This window comes from Ochotona curzoniae, unplaced genomic scaffold, assembly GCF_017591425.1.
Source record: "Ochotona curzoniae isolate NIBS_2020 unplaced genomic scaffold, NIBS_Ocur_1.0 contig_54, whole genome shotgun sequence".
NCBI classification, from domain to species: Eukaryota; Metazoa; Chordata; class Mammalia; order Lagomorpha; family Ochotonidae; genus Ochotona; species Ochotona curzoniae.
Genome location: NW_024466464.1, coordinates 1283095 through 1310041, shown reverse-complemented (window position 1 = coordinate 1310041; position 26947 = coordinate 1283095). Strand labels below are relative to the sequence as shown.

Genomic DNA, 26947 nt, shown 5'->3' with positions numbered 1-26947 from the left:
CCTATAGGAAGTTATTTAGCTGCAAAATGTGAGAGGTGCAGGGGCTCAACAACCTGCCTGCAGACTGCACATCAGCAACTCTAAAATCTAACAAACGAGTAAGGGTATGTGGGGACTTGAACTCCATTCTCAGGGATTTGGTTGAACAGTTATATACACTGTATGCCACAAACAATAAACTCCAAGCGACGACACACACAACGAATGTCGCCCAGGGAGGCATATTTAAGTGTTACAACTAACTTGCAAATAGGCTAACAAAGCAAACACAAAAAAGATGGTGCTTATCCAAAGAACAGAGGAAAGACATAAAATAAAGCTTACTCTGTAAAATGTTCATCTTACAGCCACACTGGTGGAAGGTAAATAGGTGACTGATGTGAAACACATCAACTTCTCTGTGTGCTACGAAACTTTCATCATGAAACGACTAAATAAACCTAAGAAACTAACATGACAAAGAATTGCACCCAATCTGTTTCATTTTAGGAACTTGCTTCAGCAATTTGCAATAAAAATACGAAATCTTAAAATTAATTATTTGTGGAAGAATAGTAACATCACAAAAGATAGAAGTTAAATAAATACACAGTTCAAATTGGCTTGAATTCGATCCCAGTGAGGCACGATTTATCCCGAAACCCAGGCTTCCGCCAGCAGTCTTCACCAGCGTGTCTGCCGACGCGGTGAGGAACACAGCAAAGGGCTTCCAGAAACAGCAACACAGAGAACAACACTCGCCTTTGTCTCATCCGGGCTGGCAAGCAGGCTGCTGCTGGGATTCACAATGACTCGATCTTCTCTCTTTGGATAATCTGGATTTTCCAGCAGAAAATTGCAAAGTCTGCAAACACAAATGACGTTACTCTCACACTGGCTCCACATCTCCCACCTGCCCACTGACACAAACGTAGTGTTTGAAAAGGACTACAAAGAATTAAGATGTCTGCAGAAAACTAAATCAGCAAATGAGGAATCATATTGAATCTATTACCAATCAGTTTAAGAAGCAATAAACATGCCAGTTCACGCGAACACCCGTGAAGTTTATGTACTAGCTGGCTGTGATACACTCAAGTCACTGAAATTCCGAACACACCTCACAGACCGAAGACTAACGAACTAGCTATTGTCAAGGAAACAATAAGCAAGAAAGAGTATATGTTTGCACTTAAAAATAATTTGCAAAGACAGTAATTACAAGAAACTTTGTGCTAATTCATTAGCACTTTACCTCTATGATAATAAATGTTTATGAGCCATTAATTAGGTCAAGTTCATTTAGCTACTTTTAAGACCAATTTTCTATTTCCTTAGAAAGACTCTACTCACACCCATTACACACACTATTGTCTTTCTGTAATTTTTTTCAAGATTTTTTAATTGGAAAGGTAGATTTGCAGAGAGGAGAGGCAGGGACAAAGATCTTCCATCCACTGCTTTACTCCTCAAGTGACCGCAACAGCTGGAGCTGAGCTGATTCTAAAACCAGGACTCAGGAGCTTCTTCCAGGTCTCCCACACAGATGCAGGGTCCCCAGGCTTTGGGTCGTCCTTGACTGCTTTCCCACAAGCAGGGAGCTGGATGGGAAGTGGAGCAGCCAACACACAAACCAGGAGGATGCAAGGCAAGGATTTAGCCACTAGACTACAGTGCCTGGCCCTCTCTCTCTGTAACTATTATTCAGAAAAACTTCAAAGATAATGCTATACAGGGTAAGACGCACAAACCGATATCCAGGCCATGTGGATGCTAAGTTGCCAGATCGTCAATCTGGGCCTCAGCTGACAGAGAAATGCTCTCACCTGCAACCGCGGACGTTAGTTTAATTCCTTCTGTACCCAGAACTTTCCTGGGAGCTGAGTGACACTCAGTGGCACGGACAACTGTTCTCCAGGAACAGGCTGGGGCTCCTGCACTAGGATTTGCACTTGGGCCAGAAGTGGGGAAGCCTGGCAGATTCACCTCTGACCACTGGTTCCTATCATCTCATGCTTTATCTCACCTGTCACTTTAGTTTTGTTCTTTTAAAGATTTATTTTTATTGGAAACGCAGATCAGATTTACACAGAGGAGAGACAAAGAGAAAGATCTTCTATTCACTGATTTGCTTCCCAAATGGCTGCAGCAGTCAGAGTCTACTGATCTGATTGAAGCCAGGAGCCAGGATCTTTCTCCAGGTCTCCCACGCGGGTGCAGGGTCCCAGGGCTTTGGGCTGTCCTCCACTGCTTTCCCAGGCCACAGGCAGAGAGCTGGATGGGAAGAAAAGCAGCCAGGAAATGAACCGGCTCTATGTGGGAACCTGGCACCTGCAAGGGGAGGATTTAGCCATTGAGTCATCCCCTACTGGCATTCTGTTAGCGCCAGCTTGAGCCCTGTCCTCTCTGCTGCCGATCCAGCTCGGCTAACACACCTGGGAAAACGGCGGAGGACGGCCCAAGTGCTTGGGCCCCTGCCATGTGGGAGACCCAGATGGAGTTCTAGGACCCTGGCCTTCAGCCTGGGAAGTCCTAGCTCTTGTAGCCATTTGGGGAGCCAACCAGCAGAGGTAAGGTATCTGTCTCTACAACTCCTCCTTTCAAATATTCAAAAAACAAACAGCAAACATTCCCAAGGGAGATGTGGTGGTGCCCCCTGTCATTTGTCTGTTCAAGTCCCAGCTCTTCTGCTTCTAGTCAAGCCTCCTGCTGATGTACCGGAAGAGCAGCAGACAGCCAAGCACTAAGAGCTCCTGCTACTCATGCAGGAGCCCTACATGGAACCCCAAAACTCAGCCTGCTAAAATCAACTCAGCTTTATTCGTGGTCTACATAAGCCACGTTCACCTTCGCTGAGGGACTGACACTGTCCCAGGAGCCCAGGGCTGACAGCAAGGAATGCAGTGTCAGGAAGACCAGACACAAGCACCACTACTGGGCAGCCCCTGGCCTTCCAGCTTCTGCAGGAACCTTTACGTGCTTAAAGACCAGTGTTCACTCTGGAATGACAACAGGGCAACAAGCGCCTAAAAACAAGAACATGCGTAAGACAGGGCAGGATGGAACCTGAATCTACCAGTTTGATTATAAAATTTACCAACAATTAATTCTGAATTTGAAAAACCAATCATTCTCTTTGCATATCCTTTTCTCCATTACTCATTTAAAAGGCAGAGTTACAAAGAAAAGTGCTTCCATTTCCTGGCTTACTCCCACATGGCTGCCAGCAGCACAGGCTATACCAGTCTCCGGCGAGGGAACAGGAATCCCAGCACCTGGCTCATTGCTGCTTTATCAGCCTACGAACAGGAGCTGATCAGAAATAGAGCACCCAAGTCTTTTTTTAATTTTTTAAAATTTTTTTATTTTTAAATTGTTATTGGAAAGGTAGATATATAGAGAGGAGGAGAGACAGAGAGGAAGGTCTTCCATCCGATGATTCACTCCCCAAGTGACTACAACGGCTGGTGCTGTGCCGATCCAGGGCCAGGAGCCAGGAACACCGGTGCAGGATCCCAAAGCATTGGGCCGTCCTTGACTGCCTTGCCAGGCCACAAGCAGGGAGCTGGACGGGAAGTGCATTAGAACCGGCGCCCATACGGGACCCCAGCGCGTGCAAGACGTGCAAGGCAAGGACTTAAACCACTACGCTATCGCGCCAGGCCCAGAGCACCCAAGTCTTGAACCAGCACCCACACAGGATGCCAGCACAGCAGACGGCATGCCGACATATTTGCCACACTGCTGAACCCGACAATCTTTTAATAGGATGCTGATTTGTAGGAGCAGCAAACATGTACATTACATTTCTATGATGTTAGTATCTACCACAAATGTTTCAAATATTCAAACTTGGTATTTCTCATTTGAATCACTGTTCTTTAATTAAATGTACAAGCACCACATTTCACAACCAGAAAAACATTAAAAAAAAAAAGGGATTCAATGAGAAGCAATTCACACTTTCACATTAGAGAGGAATATAATGAATTAACAAATAATGTAACATGCTACACAGCCAATTACCATGGAAATGCAACCTAAACAGCAGGCCCACTTAGCAACAGCAAAAAATAACGCCTGGGCTCGGAACAACGGCCTGGTGGCTGAATCTTCGCCTTGCAAGCACCAGCATCCCACATGGGCACCAGTTCGTGTCCCAGTAGCTCCGCTTCCCATCCAGCTCCCTGCTGGCCTGGGAAAACAGTTGAGAGCAGCCCAAAATCTTGGCACCCTGCAAACGCGTAGGAGACCCAGAGGAAGTTCCTGGCTTCCGACTGGCTCAGCTCCGGCCATTGTAGTCACCTGACAAAATATTTTCTCTTTGCATATCCTTTTCTCAGTGAATTTGACTTTCCAATAAAAATCAATGAATCTTTAAAACCAAACCAAAGTCCTGTAATGCCATCATCACTCCAATCGGTGAAGAACTGTTAAAGTGACTCATGCACATCCTCAGCCGCAGTATTAACCGGCAGACCTTAATGGAAACTACTTACTGTTGGGATAAAGCTTCAAGAACCATCAATGTATTCATAAACTTTGACTGCAAATTTATAGATTTTAGATTCTCATGATCTGCTAAATAACAAATAGTGCTACACATAGAAGGTTCATTAACACTCAGTCAACATTATGAACGAAACACTCAACAGAGAGAAAGTTAAATAGCTATTAGTAAAGGTCACCCTCATTAGTACCTTGAAGGAAAAAAAAAAGTATTTTTCACTTGATAGTTTCACAAATAAGGCACCCCAAAATTGTGTTTACTTCATGAGAAAAAAATTTTCTCATTCCAAAAACTAAATGAGCATATAACACAAAGTTCTCTTCCTTCCTTTCTTCCTTCCTTCCTTCCTTCTCTCTCCCTCTTTCTTTCTTAGCTAACTGCAACTCAGGAGTTATTATTCACTGTAAAAATAGAGCTGCCAGGCCCAGTGTGGTGGCCTAGCAGCTTAAGCCCTCACCTTGAGTGTGCCGAGATCCCATATGGACATTGGTTCTAATCCCGGCAGCCCCACATCCCATCCAGCTCCCTGGGAAAGCAGTCGAGGACGGCGCAGTGTTGGGACCCTGACCCTGCATGGGAGACCCAGAAGAGCTCCTGGCTCCTGGCTTTGGATTGGCGCAGCACCAGTCGTTGTGGTGCCTTGGGAGTGAACCATCAGACAGAAGAGCTTACTCTCTGTCTCTCCTCCTCTCTATATATCCAACTTTGCAATAAAAATAAATAAATCTTAAAAAAGTGTAGTTATCTTTGCTTATTTATGCTGTTATTTAAAACTGCTTTAAAAATTAAGTTCAATGATTCTCAAATCTACAGTTGCTCCAATGTTGATTAGACATCCCAAAATAAAACATTTTTTTATTTTTTAAAATTTTGTTTATTTTTACTTTTTGATTTATTTTTAAAGATTTATTTATCAGTGGAACCACTGATGCTTAAAGACAGCTTTCCCAGGGACAACGGTAGACACACAGTGTGGCCCTGCAGGGAAGGCCATGGCTACCAAGAAGGGGAACTGTTCCAGCTAAGCAGAGTGGGAGGGTCAAAAGAAAACATGCAATGATCTGGGGTGTTCCAAGTATTACTGAGAACTGTCTGGAAGGCCTAAGACCAATCGGAGGCACCATTAGAGACAATCCGCCAAAGCAGAACAGGGGGCCCCTGGGGAGGTCTGGTTGGGGTCTCCTCCAAGACCAGGCTCTGCCTCCTTCCTCCTGTCAAGCAGGGGAATTTGTGGGGGTTCGGACAGAATGCCTGACAACCCTGCCCTGGCGCTCACCTTTCTTGTTTCCTGATCTTCTAAAATGTATCAAAGAGGCAGCCTCTGGCTTACCCCACCCCCAGCAAGGCAGCCTCAGGCTGGTCCCACCGGATCCACATCTCCAGGAGGGTGGGAGGCATTTGGCCAGACCGGACAGCCAGAGCTGAGCACTGCACACCCAGGACAAAACAGCCACGTCTCCTAATCCTAAACTCTCTAACAGGCGCTAACTTCCTTAATCAAGTGAGAAAGCAGTGTGGGCCTTCTGTCTCAGTGTTGGGATGTGCATATCCTACACCGAGGACTTGGATTCAACCCCACTCCAGCTCCTGACCGCCCCACTCACAGCAACAGCCGGCCCCACCTGCAGCAAGCACCTGTGGAGTCAACAGATGAGCAATCTCTAACCAAATTAAAAAATTCCTTAACATTGCTAAAATGGTAAATTTCAGCATATCTTTTTACCACCAAAAAAAAAAAAAAAAAAGATATAGTATCTACTTACACATTCAAATCATAATAATTCTTCAAATGAATTATTTCTTCAATATATCCATTTGCTACATCTGGAAATCTTGCTTCCTGCAAAGAATCACAACATGATTTATTTATATTTCATTCAGTATGGCTTCAAACGGCAAACTAAGATGGGAAGGAAGATACAAGCTAACAATTAGGATAGTCTGGAAAGCTTCAAGGATTGTTTGGGTCTCTGTCCCCATTTCATATTTCTAATCTTTCTCCTTTTTAATAGAGAGTGTGAACAATGTTCCACCTACTGGTTCCCTCCCCAGATAATCACATACAAGAACAGGCAAGTGCAAGTCAGGAGCCAGGAGCCAGGAGCTTAGTCCAGGTCTCCCATGTGAAGTAGGTGTGAGATCTCGACCTAGGAGGTGGCCAGGCAGGGCCAAGCTGCAGCACCCACCAGCATGTGCAGAGGCAGGTCTGACATCTGGGGACTCTCCTGTGGGCTCCAGCCACCAGGGCAGGGCTGCAGCACCCATCAGCTTGCATGTGGGCTGCATCTGGGAGCAGGCCAAACTGGGCAAGGCCCCAGCATCCTCTAGCACCCGCAGGATCAACTGAGGGCTGGGTCTGGATGTGGGTCAGGCTAGGCCACATTACCTGCTGGTGAGTGCCAGGACCAGTCACATCAGCCTGGGCAACAGTACCCCCTGGCACACATGATACGTTGCTGGGAGTGGGCCTGACAGGAGAATCTGAGGAACTCTCCTGCCAGGCCACAACACCAGCTGGTGAGCGTCAGGAGCTGGGGATATGAGCAGGCCGAGCTGGGCAGGGATGGTCCACATTACATACCAGGAAGAATGAGACAAAATGGGATGCAGGCCAGGCTGGGTTAGACCACGAGATTCCCCAGTTCATGTGAGTGCTGGGGCTGGGAGCTGGCCCGGCCAGGCAAGGCTGTAGCAGAGGCTCGCATGCACAAAAACCAGGGCTGGAGGCATGCCTGATTTGGGTTACTAGGAATGGTCCCAAGTAGGCCATGGGAGCTACTGGTACCCCTGAGGATGTGGTCTGTGGCAGGCTGGCTGAGCTGGCCCACTGCACTTGTCAGTTTTCATGAAATATGGGGCTGGCAACTGGACCTCTGGACTCAAAACTCCAAACCTAGCGAAAATCAGAGGATCTGTGGTCTGGGTGCATGTGTCCCAGTTGCTGAAGCCTGTGCAATGGATGGCATGCCCAGATGCACGTGGGGAACATGACAGATGACTGTGACCTACAGAGGATGTCCAGTACCATGGAGGGCAGAACAAGATGGGACAGTTCTCCCAGCAAAGCTTTGACAGCAAGTATCGGGCAAATGGAGACACTAAGGTGGACTGTGTCACCTAGTGGACCCTGGACGGATCTCTTCAACCTTGGAGCAACAAAATCACAAGCAAAAACTGCTTAAGCAATATCCATGAATCATGCTCCACATCGGGAACCCTGGGACGACACGGAATGGCTGTCCCCATCCCCAGGTATTGATGCGGTCAGGCTGCGAGGAGCAGTCCTCTCCCTGTCTCTCTCCCAGACACAGGAAGAAAAAAAATTGCTAACAATTGTCATTGGGCCCCGGCGGCATGGCCTAGCGGCTCAAGTCCTCGCCTTCAATGCCCCAGGATCCCATATGGGCGCCGGTTCTAATCCCGGCAGCTCCACTTCCCATCCAGCTTCCTGCTTGTGGCCTGGGAAAGCAGTTGAGGACGGCCCAAAGCCTTGGGACCCTGCACCCGCATGGGAGACCCGGAAGAAGTTCTTGGATCCTGGCTTCGGATCGGCATAGCATCGGCCATTGTGCTCACTTGGGGAGTGAATCATCAGACGGAAGATCTTCCTCTCAGTCTCTCCTCCTCTCTGTATATCTGACTTTCCAATAAATAAATAAATCTTAAAAAAAAAAAGAAAAAACAATTGTCATCTACTTCCTCCCAATAACTGGACTCTTTTCCATCATAGTCAGTGGTCAACTTGGGCATGCATCCTTCTCAACTATGTAAACATCATCAAAGATTAAGTAAATTTATTATTTTGAAAAAAGAGAGAGATGGGGCTGTGGAAGCACTAACCAGCAGGTGCAGGGCCAAGCCTGACCCTGCACCGGCTGGCACATGTGAACCCAGTCTGAGGTCATCCCAGTTGAGGTTTCCTGGGAGACTCCCCAGCTAGACTGCTGGATGCAGATCCTGGTCAAGAGAAAACCACAGGCTACGTGGTCTGTCCTTGGAGTGAATGTACCAGGACGCACATGGGGACACGACAGCAAGCTCTTCTAAGCAAGCGTGGGTTGTTGATTGCCTCATCAGAGGATGGAAAACAGAAAAGGCTGGACAATTCTCCCAGCCAAGCTCTGCAACTCCTTGCTGGATCTGCAGATGCACTAGACTTTGTCAACCAACGGGCCTAGGGAAGATTTTTCTCAACCCTGCAGCAATGAAACCAGTAAGTTTTCAGAACTATCAAAAGCACTCCACCTGCAACGATAAACTCATGACTATTTCTGACTAACTATGCTGTTGTAATGATATGGGAGAACTCACCGTGCGTGCGTGTGTGTGTGTGTGTGTATGTGTGTGTGTGAGGGGAGATTTGGGGTGGGGGTAGGGGAAGTCCCAGTGCCCATGGAACTGTATCATAAAATGACTATAATAATTTTTTAAAAATGAAAAAAGCAAACAGAAAAAAGCACTGCAGTAATAGCCTGGGTCACTAAGAGAAGCACATCGGGGTCTCTTAAGTGTCACCAAGTGACCGCCTCCCATCCTTGTCTGACACCAAGAAGCAGCCCCCTCCACCTCCCTGCTACAGACACAAAAGAGGGGGAAAAAAAACACCTGAAATTTTTGTCCCACCCATTTTCCTCCATACCTGACCTTCCCCACCCTAGTCAGATGCCCACATGGACATGCCTCTTTCAACTATGTAAACAATATTAAAAAGAAAACTTTAAAAATTTTTAACAAGAAAAAAGAAACCTGGGTGAGGCGGGGCCGATACTTAGGTACTGACAGTATCTGGCCTTAAAGCATGCATTATTCTCATCAATGCTAACAGGACCTTGGTGATTTGGGAAGGTTTTTGCCTTGGCCTTTCTAACAGGAAAGGTATCAGCCCCAGGGTCCCTCCTGAGGTTAACTGTGAATGCTGCTGGCCCACTGCGATGGCTCAGTGGCTAAAGTCTTCATCTTGGATGCACCAGGATCCCATATGGGCGCCGGTTCTAATCCCGGCCATCCCACTTCCCATCCAGCTCCTTGCTTGTGGCCTGGGAAAGCAGTGGAGGATGGCTCAAAGCCTTGGGACCCTGCACCTGTGTGGGAGGCCCAGAGGAAGCTTCTGGCTCCTGGCTTTGGGTCAGCTCAGTTCTGGCCATTCCAGCTGCTTGGGGAGTGAACCACTGAATGGAAGATCTGTGTCTCTGCTTCTCTCTATAAATCTGACTTTACAACAAAAATAAATAAATCTTAAAAAAAAAATGTGAATGCTATTACTGAAAATCATACGAATTCTTAACTCCACTCAACCACAGCACATTTGCATGTAATCAGTGTCATCTGTCACATGGAGCTAATGACTGCTATAATGAGTAGAACAGGACTTGGTAATTCAAACACTTGCTTTACAGGTTAAAATTTGGAGTGATCTCAAGGGCTCCAAGGGGAGGCCAGGAAGGACAGAAACTCCAGAATTCCTACAAGGTCTTTGATGTTCTTTTTCATCACTCTAGCAAAGCACTGAGATTTTTGTTGCACGTTCACTAACTTCACGCTGATGAAAACGGACTAGTTTCCTCCCTGCTGTGGACTGCACTCGCTGGGTGTGTGCTGAGGAGATGCAGAATGAAGTGCAGCGGAGACGGACATGCTCAGGTGTGGAGAGGAGCGCAGCACGTCTCTCTGCGTGGACCAGAGATGTCCTGACAGGACGATGCCGGACTCTGACACTGTCCGTGCCCACACTGTCGGGAAACACATCATAACAGCACGATGGACTTGTGACTACTCATGAAGGACACCCATTGTAAAACTAGACGAGAAATCAACAGTGAGGGGAGGAAACTTGGGGAGGGGGGTGGAAAATCCCACAGCCTATTAAACTGCATCAAGAAACAAAAATTTTAAAAATTAAAAAAATCAAAAAGAAAACTCCAGAATGCTTCCTGGAGAGCTAAGGAAAAATGCAGGAATCCTGCCATCATTTCTGTGTCTTCTCCGACTCTGCATCTACATATGGGTGTAGGGAAACGAATTCACATAACCATCAGCACATTTAGAGTGCAACTAGCTGAATAATTTTAAACAAAACTTACTGTTTCTTTTACTAGTAGTGCAACAAGTTCTTGATCCACTTCAGCAGCTTCCTGTCCCCACGGATTTTTGAAATTGGTGTCCTGAGATCGTCGCAGTGGGAAGGCTGGCCCTGGCTCTTCATCTTCGATCGCTAACTGTTGCTCTTCAAGTTCTCCCAGAGGATGGGCAGCCTGAGGGGAAGCAGGGCCCGGAATCCCGTCCTGCTGGGGCTCTGGCCTTGGAAAAGCTGGCCCTGGGAGTTCGTGCTGGAACAACAGAAGGCCTAGCTCTGCCTCCCGCTGTCGCTCCTGCGGAACAACCTGGTTGGTTATGTCAAGGGGCTGCTGGTGCAGAGACTGGAGGTACGGGTGGTGCAGCCAGCAATCCTCTTCAATGATCTGATCGTCGACCACACCAGCCGACTCTCCAAGATTTGATAAAAGGTCTGGCTCAGAGTCTTCCAATAACTGGTTTGTAGTTTGCAAAGGATCACCTGCTGGGAAAAGAAGGCTGTTCTCCTGCAAGACAATGATCTTCTGATCTGATCTGGGCTTGAACGTGTTCCTTGCCGCTTGCTTATGACTTGGTCCAGGTCTAGGTTCTCTCTGACCTCTTGGTTTAGCAAACCCAGGCATCGCAGGAGGCCCGAGACGCAGAAACTCCCCACAGTCACCCTCAGCCTGCTCCCGTCTCCCGGGAAGACACGGTGGCTTGTGGCACACGGCGAAGCAGGTGCTCTTCCCGGATTCACACGCTGCTCTCGACTTCGCAGGCCTCTCTTCTCCCAACCTTTTCAGGTCTTGCCACTGAGCAGCAGGTTTGATGAGATTGGGTCGTGGTGTCTGAGGTTTCTTTGTCTAAGATAAAGTGAAATTTTCATCATCACACTGAAAGCTGTCTATGCCATATGTACTTACATTTAGCTTCTGATTGAACAGGAAAAAAATTGAACATATTAAAAAGCCCTCCAGGGCCCGGTACAATAGCCTAGTGGCTAAATCCTAGCCTTGTATGCACCATGTTCCCATAAGTGCGCCAGTTCTAATCCCAGCAGCTCCACTTCCCATCCAGCTCCCTGCTTGTGGCCTGGGAAAGCAGTCGAGGACGGCCCAAAACTGGGACCCTGCACCCGCATGGGAGACCCGGGAGAGTTATCTGGATCCTGGCTTCGGATCGGCACAGTACCAGCCATTGCGCTCACTTGTGGAGTGAATCATCAAACAGAAGATCTTCCTCTCTGTCCCTCCTCCTCTCTGTATATCTGCCTTCACAATAAAAATAAATAAATAAATAAATCTTTAGAAAAAGTGACCATAAAGAATAAAACATAACTGAGTAAGAAAGTATAAAAGCAGTAATGAAAGACAGCATCCCTGCCGACAGACCGAGGAAAGCAGCAAGCAATGGCCCGAGTGCACAGGTCCGCGCCGTCCACATGGAAACATGGATGCAGGTCCTGCTCCCGGCTTGGACCTGGCCCAACCTCAGCCACTGCCGCCATTTGTGGGAGTAAACCAGTGCATGCACCATCTCTCTGTCACTCTTTCAAATAAATCAGCAAACTAGCAAATCTTAAAGAAAGAAAGTGAGAAGGAGGGAGGGTGTGAAGGAAGGAGAGAGAGAAAAGAGAGAGGGAGAAAGGAAGAAGACAACATAAAATTCACTTTCAGAGTCGAAATCATAAACTGTTTCATATGAAACAAGATTTGCCGAGATCTAGATAGAATTATTATTGGGCCTAGCACAATAGTGTAGCGGTTAAGGTCCTCACCTTAAAACATGCACTGGGATCCCATACGGGTGCCGGTTCTAATCCCGGCAGCTCCACTTCCCTTCCAGCTCCCTGCCTGTGGCCTGGGAAAGCAGTCGAGGACAGCCCAAGGCCTTGGGACCCTGCACCCGTGTGGGAGACCTGGAAGAGCTCCTGGCTTCAGATTGGCTCAGCTCTGGCCACTGCGCTCACTTGGGGGGTGAATCATCGGACAGAAGATCTTCCTCTCTGTCTCTCCCTCTTTTCTGTACATCTGCCTTTCCAATAAAAACAAATAAATCTTTTCTTAAAAAAAAAAAATTCATTATTTTCCTGACTATAAATTGAAACTAAAAAAGGCTGAGTGTAAAATTCACCCAAAAATATAAGCACATGGGAATTCAGGATGGTTCTGCAAGTGAGGGGCGCTAAGTTAGTGCGACAGTAAGACACGTGACAATGCAGTAATTACAAGAGCGGTCATCAGTGCCCAGGCTTCCACGAAGGCTGACCGCACAGCCTCTGAAGCCAAAGGGACACGGGACACGGCGGGACACAGAAAGCGCCAACAGGAGCCCAGGAGTGGGCCAAGAATGACCCCTGAGAAGCAGTGCATCTGGGGATACTCACTTCCGTCAGGATGACGTCATCATCCAAGTCCTCTTCTTCCTGTCGCTGAGGTGCTGGGGTGGCCAGGGTGGGCATCCCTTCCTCATCAGAGGAGTCAGAGATGGTGATGGGGCCATCGCGAAGGCTGATCCAGTCTACGAGAAGGCAGAGAGCAAGAACACGGTCACTGGGAGACCAGACCCATCAGCCAGTTCCCAGTCCTGAGAGGGACAAGGATAAAGAGGTGCAACCAATACCTTAACTCAGCATTACAAGAGCCTGGCTTCCAGGGGCCAGCACTGCAGGGCAGAGTTAAGCTGGCACCTACAATGCAGCCCAAGAGTCCCAGGTTCAAGTCCCAGCAGATCCACTTTCTTCTCTTTTTTAAAGATTTCTTTTTATTGGAAAGGCAGATATGCACAGAGGAACAGAGACAGAGAGGAAGATCTTCCATATGAGAATTCACTCCCCAAACAGCTGTAACAGCCAGTGCCGAGCCAATCCAAAGCTAGAAGCTTCTTCCAGGTCTCCTATGTGGGCGCAGAGTCGCAAGACTTTGGGCAGTCCTCGACTGCTTTCCCAGGCCACAAGCAGAAAGCTGGATGGGAAGTGGTGCCACCAGGTTTAGAACCGGCGCCCACATGGGATCCTGGCACGTTCAAGTTAAGTACTTTAGCGGCTATGCTATTGTGCTGGGCCCAGCAGCTCCACTTTCAATCCAGCAGTTTGGTAGGTAATGTGCCTGGGAAACCAGCAAATAATAGCCCAAGTGCTTGGGCTCCCGCCACCATGCTGGAGACCTAGATGGAGTTCCAGGCTCCTGGCTTCCACTTGCTCCTGCCCCAGCCATTTTGGTCACTTAGGGAGTGAACCAGCTCAGCTGAGAGATCTGCCTTATCAAACACCATTACCTCCCACGATATTTCCTAGAATAATAGGCTAGGTCTGAGAAAATAACACTAACTACACTTCTTATTATTTCACATGTTAAAACTTGCTCATTTTTTTTTTTTTAAAGATTTATTTTTATTATTTTTTCATTGGAAAGGCGGATATACAGAGAGGAGAGACAGAGAGGAAGATCTTCCGTCCGATGATTCACTCCCCAAGTGAGCGCAACGAGCCGATACTATGCCGATCCGAAGCCAGGAGCCTCTTCCGGGTCTCCCACACGGGTGCAGGTTCCCAAAGCTTTGGGCCGTCCTCGACTGCTTTCCCAGGCCACAGGCAGGGAGCTGGAAGGGAAGCGGGGCTGCCGGGATTAGAACCGGCGCCCATATGGGATCCCGGGGGTGCAAGGCGAGGACCTTTTAACCACTTGCGCCACCGCGCCGGGCCCAAAACTTGCTCATTTTAAACATAAACTTTAAGAATTAATTCAGCAGGGCCTGGCACGGTGGCCTAGCAGCTCAAGTCCTCACCTTGAACGCACGCGGGATCCCATATGGGTGCCAGTTCTAATCCTGGCAGCACCACTTCTCTTCCAGCTCCCTGCCTGTGGTCTGGGAAAGCAGTGGAGGATGGTTAAAGCCTTGGGACCAGGCACCCATGTGGGAGACCTAGAGGAAGCTCCCAGTCCCTGGCTTCAGACTGGCACAGCCCCGGCCATTGTGGTCGCTTGGGGAGTGCAGCATCAGATGGAAGATCTTCCCCTCTGTCTCTCCTCCTCCCTGTATATCTGTCTTTCCAATAAAAGAAAATACATCTTTAGAAACAAAAATACAACACCACAAATGTACTTTTTTCCAAGCTATCTGCAAAAAAATGTTGAAGACTAAAATGAACAATGAAGAAAAAAGATTTCCTAAAATGAAGGGATGGGGGAAGGAAAGAAAACAGTATTTTCACAATTGCTGCAATTTCTCCGTTAAAGCTTTGATTTTCTTGCCAAGGCTAATGTTGCACATGCTTTTCAGCACCCTACAATTTGAAAAATCACTCAAAACCAATATTTTCAGTTAATTCTCATTTGCTGGTGGAGTGAATCATCGGACAGAAGATCTTTCTCTCCTCTCCTCTCTGTACATCTCATTTTGCCATAAAAATAACATAAATCTTAAAAAAACCAAACAAAACAAAACAAAAACAAACCAGTGCACCTGTACGACATAAGGTCAACTGCAGGAGGAGCTCAAATCAGCTCCCCCACACACTTGCGGCTGGAGATTTACCTACTATCCTGCTGCATACTCCTCAACACTGAAATAAGATTAACAAATTGGATTACTTGCACAATAATAGCTGCTAGCTGCTAGATATATTACCTAATTTCTTGAAGCACACAATTCCTCAAAATTAAAACAAGATTCGCAATTTTAAGGATTATCACAGGGTTGGAGGAATCCCAGAGCTTATGAAACTGCCACATAATGCAATGTAATTAATAAAAATAAATAATTTTCAAATAAAAAAAGAAAGAAAAGATAACATCATGCAGAACAAATGAAAAAAAAAATATCACACAAAATGTTGGCTTATTACATAGCACCTGACACATTGCAAAGCTGCCTTAAGTCAGCTAGCTACCTTTTAGTATAAATTGTGTAAATTGTGTCCCATCATCCCATATGTAGGAGACATCTGGAAATTTTAATTGAGTAGTAAACACATCATCCATGGTGGCAGAAATAAATACTATATTGTTACAAGAGTCACAAAATTGAAAGCAAGAGCATGAATGGTGTAGACCAATGTAACAATCAGCTCAACTGCGGCTTAGGAGATCCACCATGAACCCTGGCCAACCAGAGCCGAGCATCATGACCAGCTCTGTACCAGGAGCACACTGCAGGACTTGAAAGTATAACTCCTGGGCCAGGCATGGTAGCCCAGTGGCTAAAGTCCTCACCTTGAATGCTGGGATCCCATATGGGTAACGGTTCATGTCCCAGCAGCCCCACTTCCCATCTAGCTCCCTGCTGTGGCCCGGAAAAGCAGTCAAGGACAGCCCAAAGCCTTGGGACACTGCACTAGCGTGGGAGGCCCAGAAGAAGCTCCAAGCACCTGGCTATGGATCGGCACATATCTGGCCACTGAGGCCTTTGGGGAGTGAATCAGCGGACGGAAGGCCTTCCTCTCTGTCTCTTCTCTGCATGTCTGATTTTCCAATAAAAATAAATAAATCTTAGAAAGAAATGGTATAACCCTCAAGGACAGGAACAGCAAGGAAGAAAGCTGACAGCAGGCAAAAGACTTCAGAGCAATTCTTCCAATCAGCTGTACAAGTGGCAAGTTCCTTTTTTTTTTTCCAACTTGGCTCACTGGCTCAATCCTCAGCTTGCATGTGCTGGGATCCCACACAACACTGCTTTGCTGTCAGGGCTGCTGCACTTCCCATCCAGCTCCCTGCCTGTGGTCTGGGAAAGCAGTCAAGGTCGGCCCAAAGTCTGGGGACCCTGCACCCACGTGGGACACCTGGAAGCAGCTCCAGGCTCCTGGCTTCGGATCGGCTCAGCTCCGGCTGTTGCGGTCACTTGGGGAGTGAACCAACAGATGGAAGATCTGTTTCTCCTTCCATACATCTGATCGGTCTTTCCAAAAAATCCATATTTTTATTGGAAAGGCAGATTTACTCTGTCTCAAAGAGACAAAAATATCTTTTATCTGCTGGTTCCTTCCCCAAATGGGAGCTGGGAGGGAAGTGGGGCAGCCCCGACACAAACCAGCGTCCATATGGGATGCTGGTACGTGCAGGCAGAGGTTAAGCAAATGAGCCATCATGCCAGCCCCAAGTAGCAAGTTATTAATTAACAGGATCTGAGTCACGCAGTCAGCAGATGGGACAACCAGAAAGCCCCTGACGTTGCAGAACCACAGAAAAGCTCAGCAACCCACAGGGACCGCCGAAGGCCTGAGTGAGACGTGACTGGAGTCTGCCTTCTGGACGTCTTCTATGCCATGCAGCCAGGTGACAAGCCACGACTCACCCAGCCCAAGGATAAGGATCTCAGTACAGACTTCTTTGTAGTCATCCTTCTGACAAGGTCACTATAGTTTTAAAAATACTTTTTCGGAAGTTTAAACCTATTTAAAGCCCAGTTAAAAGGTAAAAATCACAATATAAATCTAACACATAAATTCTGGAAATAATAATGATCATATATACAAGTTATAGCTAAGAGTTTTTTTTTTTCAAGGAATTGTTGCAGTTAAAGGAGCTATATTTAGCCTTTTATCTTTTTTAAGATTTACTTATTTTTATTGTAAAGTCAGAGTTACAAAGAGGAGGAGAGACAGAAACATTTTCTGTCTACTGGTTCACTCCCCAAGAGACCGCAACGGCCGGTGCTATGCACAGATCCAAAGCCAGGAGCCCAGATTCTCTTCCGGGTCTCCCACACGGGTGCAGGGTCCCAAGGCTTTGGGCCGTCCTTGACTGCTTTCCCAGGCCACAAGCAGGGAGCTGGATGGGAAGTGGTGCTGCCAGGATTAGAACCAGTGCCTATATGGGATCTCGGTGCGTTCGAGGCGAGGACTTTAGTTGCTAGGCCATGCTGCCCCTGGCCCCTTTACAGGAAATTTAAAACACACCCACGAATGTTACAGAAAGGCAGATACGAATTACAGAAAAATATGACAGCTTCCATCCACTGGTTCCCTTTGTAAATGGCTACAACAGCTAGGGCTGGGCCAGGCCGAAGCCAGGGGTCAAGGACTCTATGGGCCTCTCACATGAACGGCTGGGGCCTGGGCCCTTGGACCACCTGCTGCTGCCTTCCTGGGCACATCAACAGGAACTGGCGCAGTGGAGCAGCTACAACCAGAACCAGCATCCTCGGGATTGCTTGCATCACAGGCAGTGGCTTAACCTGCAGTGTTGCAACATTATCTGAGGCATTCTTCTGTTTATGAACAAATAAAATTCCCAGAATTTTAAATACCATACATTTCCCATAGGCTATTCCAGAACCTTGCAGTAAGAAGCAGAAGCAAGTATGCTAAAGGGCAGGGTCACTGAGCAGCGTCTTAGCTCCAGTAAGTCCGGACTGTACCTTCACAGCCACCACTCCCTGTAACCCCACCTCTTCAGATCCTACGGCTCTTCTTCCTAATGGTTGTTAAGATTAATTTATGACATGTCTTTTTTAATTAGTTCTGGGAGAGACAAGGATGCAACAAGAGAGTGTCCATCTGCTGGGCCCACTGACAAGTTGTCCGCAACAGCCGGAAGAGGGTGACAGGCCAAGCCAAGACGCAGACATGTAACCCAGGTCCTCGGAACCCAGGCTCCCTGCCTGCCTGGACCGGCAGCACTGCCTCCTCGGCTTGGCCTTTCCAGGGAGGAAGCTCGAGTCAGGGACCAAGCATCACACGCCAACAGAGCAGGTACACCACCTCACTTCAACTTCCTCCAGGCCAGAACACATCATCACTGACACGCACACCTCCCTTTATACTTGTGCCCGAAAATCTAAAAATAAGCTATCTCTGGATTTCAAATGACACAAAATAGAGTCATTTCCAAGATGACATAGCAGCACTACTAAAAGATAAAAGGAACCAGGAAAGAGAAGTGAGAACAAGTGAGCCACCCACCTTGTCCCCGATGGCAGTGGAAGTTGTTCAGGTGAATCACCTCCTCGTTGTTTCCCTCTGCCATCTTCCAACACAGACATGAAGCTCCGTGCACGCTAGTGCTGCCACATGGTGACCTGCCCCACGGGCTCTGCAGGAGGACCAAAGACAAGCATTAAGAGTGAGGGCTTAGCAAAACTCCCGCACACCCCTGGTCAAGCAGCTATTTCTAACTCAGCTTGACACATCCCGTATCTGCTCCAGGCAGGTATTTGGCCAATCAGCCCAGAAGCCACTGGGTATGAGGCGTCTGGGAGGAAAAAAGCCCTGGTTCCGTCCCATTCCAGTTTTCTACTGATCCGCACCCCAAGAGGCTGACAGTTGGGTCTCTGCCTTTCACACAGAAAAGCCAAGCCGAGTGTCCCGTTCCTGGTTCAGCCTGCCCAGGACTGGCATTGTGAGGTAATGAGGCACAAGATGGGAGTTCTCTTTATTCAGAAAGCACTGATAACAAAAATATTAAGACACAAATATTATAAACATATTCAACATCAAAAAAAAGGCACCGCCTGTGGTGCCAGCATCCTGAATGTGCTCTGGCTTGTGTCCCAGCTGCTCCACTCCGATCCAGTTCCCTGCCAATGGACTGGAAAGCAGAAGAGAGCCCAAGCCCTCTGCACCACTATAGGGGACCTAGAACCTCCTGGCTCTTTCATTTAATTATTTTTATTGGAAAAGTAGATGTGCTTAGAAAAGGAGAGACAGAGAAGAAAGCTCTTAAACACATTGGTTCACTCCCCAAATGGTCATCAACAACTGGAGCTGAGTTGACCTGAAGCTAGGAACTTTTTCCAGGTCTCCCATGCAGGTGCAGGTGGCAAGGCCTTGGGCCATCCTCCACAGGCCATAAGCAGGGAGCTGGATGGGAAGTAGGGCGGCCAGAACGCCGACCAGGAATCAGTGCCCATACGGGATCCTGGGAGTGGAGGGGAGGATTAGCAAATTTAGCCATCACAACAGACCCAGAGTCTCCTGGCCCCTGAGTTTACACTGCCTCCACCCTGGACATAGCAGCCATGTGGGAAGTGAACCAGCAGGTGGAAGATGCCCCCAACAAATGGTGGATACGACTCTCCATCTCTATAACCATTTTTTTCTTTAATTTTATTTCTCATGATGTTACACAGTTGATTAGGGTAGGAGGGTCAAAAACTAGAGGAAAGTGGGTGAGTGAGACCACTGCTTACAAACTATCTTTTTATTCTTCCTATATTTGTGGAGGATCGGCCACCCAGTGTCACTCCGGGGTCCTCAGTGTGTAGCATGCCCCGAGGCTTCTGCTAAAGTGGTTTCCATAGTTCTGAAATACTGTCGATCTCACCAATCCAACAATGAGGAAATCCTTCTAAGGACCGTTGGCTGGCACAGTCCACCTGAGTATCTGTTGCCTCAGGTATCTGCTGCCAATGCTTGGCTGGGGTAGCTGACCAGTTTCTCCTGCTCTCCTTCCTCTGCTTTGGAACCAGATGTCCTCTGCATGGATTGCCATGCGTCCATCTGCAGCTGGGCATGCCGTCCACTGCTCCATCTTACTCACCCAGGAGGCCCACTTCTGACACATGCTCTCCACGGTCAGTCCACACATTCTGTGATTTTCCCCATGGTTGGAGTTGTGAGTCCCGTGGTTCAGTTGGGGGAATCCCCAAAGAAACCTCATTGGAGGTGATCCAAGACCCGACTCTTGTGCGTGCTTCCCAGTATGGGGTCTGGCTCAGCCCATCCCCCACACCAGTCAGTGCACACGCTGGTAGCTGCAGTTGCTGGTTTAGTTCTGTCTCTAGCCCCACCTCTTATGTAAATCAATGCATGCTGCGGCCCAGCCCAGCCCAGCCCACCACACACTGGGCTCGCACGTACACCAGTGGGAACTGCAGACTAGCTGGAGCAACCACCAAAACGCCCATTAGGCCCACCCCAAGCCCTCGTTCCTGAGCTTGCCAGAGTATGCAGCAGACTGATCCCGTCTCTCCCATATCCCACTCAGCTCTCATACATATCAATGGACCTTGAAGCCTAGTTCAACCCAACCGACTCCGCTATCCAGTCCATACTCATGATTGTGGGTGCTACCACCTGTCTAGCCAGGTCCACCCTCAGCCCTGGTTCTCACGCTCACCAGTGGGAGCTGCAGCCCACCAGAGAGGTGGCCAGTGTCCCTCCTGGGCCCACTCTTGTACTCTTCAGGTGGTTCTGCAGTGTAGCTGACAGGAATTGCCCCCAGGCTCAGCACTTGCCAGCTGATGGCTGCAGCAAAGCCCACCCAGCCTGTACCCACACTGGCTCATGCCTGCTCCAGTAGGTAGAGTTGTTTAGGCCAGCCTGGCTCTCATCCTAACCCAATTCATAAGGAGACCAGCAGGTGTTACAGCCCTGCCCAGCCTGGTGTGCCCCAGTTTCAGTTCTTATGCACGCCAGTGGGACCAGCAGCCCAACAGGAGAGCCTGCTCTGCCCCCCCCCAGCACGTTTGCACCTCACCCCTCCCCAAGGGTGCTGTTGGGTGCTGCAGCCCAGTCTGGCTGGGCTCCTCACCTTGGTATTTGCCAGCTGCACTGAAGCCTGGCCTGACCTGACCTGCCCCCAGTCAGGTGAACTGGTTGGTGTTGCAGCCTGACCCAGCCTTTCCTGCACCCTGTTCTGGCTCTCAGATCTGCCAGTGGGTGTCATGAACTGGCCCAGTCTGACCCACACGTGTGCCAGTGAGTACCATAACTGGCCTGGCTGGACTGCTCCCAACTTTGGTTCTTGCACTCACCTGCACGAATTGTGTCCTGATAAAGGAGTTCCCCAAGCTCCTCCATCGGGTCTCCTCCAAGTGTCAGATATCACACACACTGTTGTGAATCCCTGGTCTAAACTGACTTAGTCTACTTCCTGTCTTGGCAGGAACAGTGGCCTTGCCCATCCGACCCACACCCATTCCAGATCTTATGGTTGGGTGCTCAGCTCAGCCACACCTGGTTTATACCCAGACACAGCTCTCATGTTCCTCAGGGCAGAGACCTAGCCCAGCCCGTCCTACACTCACCCGGCTCTCACAGGCACCAGTGGGTGCTGGAATCTAAACCAGTCTGGCACACCCCAGACCCAGTTCACACTTGTACCGAGGGACACTGCAGTCATGTCTAGCCCAGATCACTGCTCTATTCCAGCTCACATCATCAGTGGGAACCACAACCCAGCCATGGCATCCCCTTAGCACCCCAATCATGCACAGATCTTATTCATGCCAGTGGTTCCTCTGACACAGCTGGGCATAGCCCATGCCCTTTCTTGGCCTTTGACATCAGATGCTGCAGCCTGGCCTGTTCCAACCCGCCTCCAGTCTCAACTCTTGCTGATGGGTGCTGCAGCCTAGCCCTGCCCATTCTGCTCCCATCCCTGGTTCATGCAAACCAGCAGGTGTGATAGCCAAGCCCAGCATGACCCCCACACTTGCCACCCTGCCCTAGGCCTTCCCACATGCTCAGCAGCAGAGCTGTGGCCCACCAAGGGCTCACTCTCAGACCCGGATTCCACATGTGCTGGCGGATACTAGGCCCTTACTCAGCATAGTCAGCTCCCTCTGTTCCAGCCCAGCCTGACCCACACCCCGTTTTTGGATGCGCCCTTGGGTGCTACATCTTGAACAAGACCAGTCTGTTCCCAATCCCAATGACACCATGAGTGTCAGAGGGTTCCATGGCCATGCCTAGTTCAGCCCTTCACTACCCCAGCTCTTGAGCAAACCAGTGGAAATTGCAGTTCCACAGCGGTGGGCACACATATTCCCCATAGAATCTGCTCCCCGACCTGGTTGCCACGTGCTGACTGGTATTTTTGCCCAGCCTAACATTACCCATCCCCTGTCCCAACTCTCACTGGTGGGAACTGTGACCTACTCCGCCAGGTAGGCCCACACCCAAGTTAAGTGTTTGCTGGTGGGTGGTAGTCAGTGGTGGTCGATGCTAACCAGCTCAGGTCTGACCCAGAAAGGCCCTCCAGTTGCCCTCCTCCAAGCCGCTGTCTCACCACAGCGGTCTTGTCAATGGAGGTCGTCCTCCCTTCCACATACCTCCTTACCCCCTTTCCTGATCAATTCACAGTCCCTGTGCCCGGGAGCACATGGGTCCCCCAGAAATTCCATCCACTGACTCACTCCCCAAATGGCTGTTAAAGAGATTGGGACAAGTAAAAGCCAGCTTTCCCAGGCCATCAGAAGTGAAGCAGCCAGGACTCAAACCAACACTCAAATGTGATGCCAGCACTGCAGGCAGCGGCTTAACGCACTGTGTCACAATAGCAGCCCCTCTTCTCATCTCATAATGCTGTGAACATTAAATAAACACAAGAGGCCAATTAACACATAGTACATGCCAACAGAGCATTTTAATAGTAAAAATTTTTAAATAATCAAAAAAAGGAGTTGACAATACAATTAAACTAAAGGGAAGAAAGCAAAAATCATTTTCCAAACTGCGCACGGGGCCCAGCATGGTAGACTAATGCCTAAAGTCCTCGCCTTGAATGCGCCGGGATCCCATATGGGTGCCGGTTCTAATCCTGGCGGCCCCATTTCCCATCCAGCTCCCTGCCTGTGCCCTGGGAGGGCAGCTGAGTACAGCCGGAGTCTTGAACCTGCGAGGACTCTGGAGTCCCATCCAGAGGAGGTTCCTGGCTTCAGAACAGACTGGCTTGGCTCCGGCCACTGTGGCCACTTGGGGAGTGAATCATCGGATGGAAGATCTTCCTCTCTCTCCTCTCTGTATATCTGACTTGCCAATAAAAGATAAATCTAAAAAACAAACAAAACTACGCGCTTACGTTTGCTTCCACTATAGCACATTTCCTTTTCCCTCCAGAAGCAGCCAGAACCTATACATGCGTCACCGTGTACCTCCTGGTCGGACAGGACAGCTCAATAAAACGGAGTACAGAAGGAACAGAAAAGCCACCACTTCAGTTCTTGCCTCTACTGCAAAAATCCTCACGTGTGTGATCAACCAGGTTAACGCTCTCAAGTCAAGGCGCGCCAACCTGCTCGCGTTCCTCACCCCTCACCGCTGGGGCTCTCCCACAGCACTGCTGCAGCGTGAGGCGACAGCTCCGGTCTCCATTGCACAACGCCGTCAAGTGCTCACACACGTGAAGAGAACCCCACCCGGCCCTTCCTTTCCAATGACGAGAACCCGTGCACACAATCAGGCACGGCCAAGAGCAGAGGGGCGCGGGAGTCGGGGAGCGGGGCGCAGGAGTCAGGGAGCGGGGCGCAGGGAAGGCAGCGGCCAAGTCAGACAGCAGCACGGGACCGCAGCTCTCGCCCACAGTTCTGGAAGCCCCAAATCAGCAGGTGAGACCCAGAAAGCCCTGACCCCCACAGGGTCAGTGACAGGAACCTCGGAACCACGTTTACTTCAAGTCCCCACTATGACCCCTGAAGTGACAAGTTATTTTTTAGCCACATCTTAGTTTGTTCCCTTTAAAAGCAGAGAGGCGCCAGCACTGTGGCGCAGCGGCCTCGGTTCGCAGCTGCTCCACTTGTGATCCGGCTCCCACCAACGTGCTTGGGAAAGAGGTGGGACGTGGCTGGAGTGTCCCCGTCCCTGCCACACACTCTGGGAAACAGATGCAGCTCCTGGTCCCCGGCCTCTGGGGACCGCGGGGACAGCAAAGCAGCAGGCGCAAGATCTCTCTTGGTCTCCCTTTATCTGTGGCCCTGCCTTCCACCGGGGACAGCGTCATGCTGCAGCCCGTCACACAGGAGCCACACAGGAAGCCCACCCCGGAGGACCAGGCCAAGCCCCAGCTGCCTGCACTGCCATCCGGCTCTCCGCCCCGGCCGGGGAAAGCAGCAGAGACTGAGCCAAGCACTCAGAGCCCCAGTCACCCACCCAGCAGACCAAGATGGGGCTCTGGTTTCAGGCTCAACAGGCCAGCAGGCACGTGGCCAAGCGGATCAAACAAGATCTGTCATTTACAGTTTCAAGAATATCAAAATCAAATCTTTGGGAAAAAAATGATATAAATTGTAGCCCTGAGATTAAGACAATAGGCCAAGGGTTGGGCCTGGAGGTTAGGACGCCGCACGCCCATCCCAGCTCCACTCCACAGGCCAGGCTGGTGCTCAGGGTGCCGGGGCAGCAGCAGCCCAGGCCACAGGCTCCCTGCCATCCGTGCGGGAGACCGAGGCCGAGCGCCCAGCTCCAGCGCACTGGGCGAGGGACCCCACACGTGGAGTTCAGTGCGTCAGATGCACGGAAGCTGCCTGTGACGTCTGGCTCGGAGAACCACACTTAGGTGGACGAACAGTGACGTGGGCAGAAGAGCGGCACCGTCACACGTGGGCGCATCAGCTCGGGCGGCGGGCAGACCTAGGCTGCAGGAAACCCGAGAGCCTAGCACACGCGTTCCACTCTAGCTGGCTTTCCTGTCAGCCAGCGGGCCTCCCACCCATCCTGTCTACCTGTGGGCCCCCGAGTCAATCAATTTCAACTTGATTAAGCTTCACCAAAAAGGCTTCAAAGGTGTTTTTGTTTTTAAATTTTATTTACAGGGTCCAGCGCAGTAGCCTAGTGGCTAACGTCCTCACCTTGCACACGCCAGTTCGTGTCCAGCCAGCTCCGCTTTCCTATTCAGCACCCTGCTTATGGCTCCGGCAGCTGTGGCTGCCTGGGGAGCGAACCAGAGACTGGAAGATTTTTTTTTTTCTATGTCTCTTTTCTTCTCTCTGCAAATCTGCTTTTTCGATAAAAATAAATATTTTTTAAAATGATATACTTATTTGAAAGTCACAGAAACAATTTTTAAAATATATTTTATTTTTATTGCAAAGTCGGATATACAGAGAGACAGAGAGGAAGACCTTCTGTCCACTGACTCACTCCCCAAGTGACTGCAACGGCTGGAGCTGTGCCGAGCTGAAGTGAGGAGCCAGGAGCCTCTTCCGGGTCTCCCACACGGGTGCAGGGTCCCAAAGTCGTCCCCGACTGCTTTCCCCGGCCACAGGCAGGGCGCTGGATGGGAAGCGGGGCTGCTGGAATTAGACCCAGTGCCCATATGGGATCCCGGCATGTGCAAGGCGAGGACTTTAGGCGCTAGGCTACCTGGCCGGGCTCACAAAGGCAGATCTTGCAGCTGCTGGTTCACTACCCAAATGGCCTGAACTTCCCCCAGGCCTCCCGAGTGGGTGTCCAAGTACGTGGGCCATTTCGTACTGGCTTCCCAAGTGCAGGAGCAGGTAGCCAGATTGCCACCGGCGTGGCTGGGACCGGAATCCGTGCCCAAGTGGGGATGCCTGCTGCAGCTAACACGCGCGGCCACAGCCCTGCAGCGGTTCCTGTTTTCTACGTGCGCAGCCTTCATTCAGCCGCCTTCAGAGTAAAGGTCTCAAGCCCCTAACGAGGGTCCTGCAGGCTGTGCAAACTCCAGCCCTTCCTTCCCTTCCCAACCCCGCGGGGCACAAGCAGGGCCAGGCCACTTCTCCGCTAACTTCCTTCGGCCTCGCCCCGCAGCGGCGCAAACCCAGCTCCACCACGGGGGGCTACCAAAGCGCGCCCCGACACTCGGGGCGACCGCTCCCCTCGCCGGGCCCACGGAGGCGCGAGTTCCCTGCAGGGCACCGAGGCCCAAGGTCAGCGCTGCCAGGGGGGTGCCCGGTGGACTTGACCCCAACAGCGCCCGGGGCCGTCGGCCACTGCCGCCCTTCCCCAGAACCCAGCCGCGAGCGGCTTCCGCGCGGATTCAAAGTTGCCGTTCGTGCGCTCCATGCCCCCGGGGAGAGCGCGCCGCCGGCGAGGGGCAGCCGGCCGGGCGAGCGGGCGCACGACCCACCAAACTTCCCCAAGTGGCGCGAGCCGAGCGCCGGACGCCCGGAGCAAGGCTCTCTCTCTCGGCTTTTCTCTTTTTTGTGTTTGTTATTTTTTTGGGGGGGGGTCGCTCCTGCCTCACCGCCAGCCCCCGCTCCACGGCCGCGGCCGCCCAAGGCCCCCCACCCCCCACACGCCGCCCCGGGGCCCAGACCCCGACCCCGCGCCCCTCGGCCCTCACAGCCCGCAGGCGGCGAGCAGAGAAGCCCGCAGAAGCCCCTCACTCACTCAGCCGGCCGGCTCGTCCGCCGCGGCGCCCCAGTCAGCTGGAGCCGCCGCCGCCAGGTCAGTCAGGAGGCGCCGCCGACCAGACTGCCGCCGCGCTCCTTCCGGCCCTGCCGCGGCGTCACCGCGCCTGCGCACAGCGCCCCCTCCCGACTAATGACAGGAAGAACCATAGAGGCTCGCCGGGCGCCCAGGGAGGCGGGACCATAGAGAGGAGCGCCTAGCCGCGGCTCCGTCCCGGGCGCCGCCGGCGGAATCTCGACTCCCCCATGCGGCGGGAAGACGAAAGGACGTGAGACGCGCTCCCCGCCTGGCGACCTTCGACGCCCAAGCGGTCACGCTGTCCGGCCTCTTGCAGACGAGGTGGCCCGAGGACAGGAGTGGCCGTGGAAACCGAC

The 26947-nt window shown here is 50.5% G+C and overlaps 1 protein-coding gene across 1 annotated transcript in view; it reads right to left on the bottom strand.

The window, feature by feature from the left end:
• The window catches only part of RNF216 (ring finger protein 216), a 113121-nt gene extending 86482 nt beyond the window's left edge, over positions 1 to 26639 (bottom strand). The window contains exons 1-6 of the mRNA XM_040990021.1: positions 26553 to 26639; positions 18444 to 18573; positions 12930 to 13063; positions 10570 to 11406; positions 6253 to 6329; positions 742 to 844 (exon numbers count right to left, since the gene is read on the bottom strand). Of these exons, the coding sequence (XP_040845955.1) occupies positions 742 to 844; positions 6253 to 6329; positions 10570 to 11406; positions 12930 to 13063; positions 18444 to 18507 (1215 nt within the window). The 5' untranslated portion in view covers positions 18508 to 18573; positions 26553 to 26639. The remainder of the gene's footprint in view (positions 1 to 741; positions 845 to 6252; positions 6330 to 10569; positions 11407 to 12929; positions 13064 to 18443; positions 18574 to 26552) is intronic.
• Between the last annotated feature and the right edge of the window lie 308 nt (positions 26640 to 26947).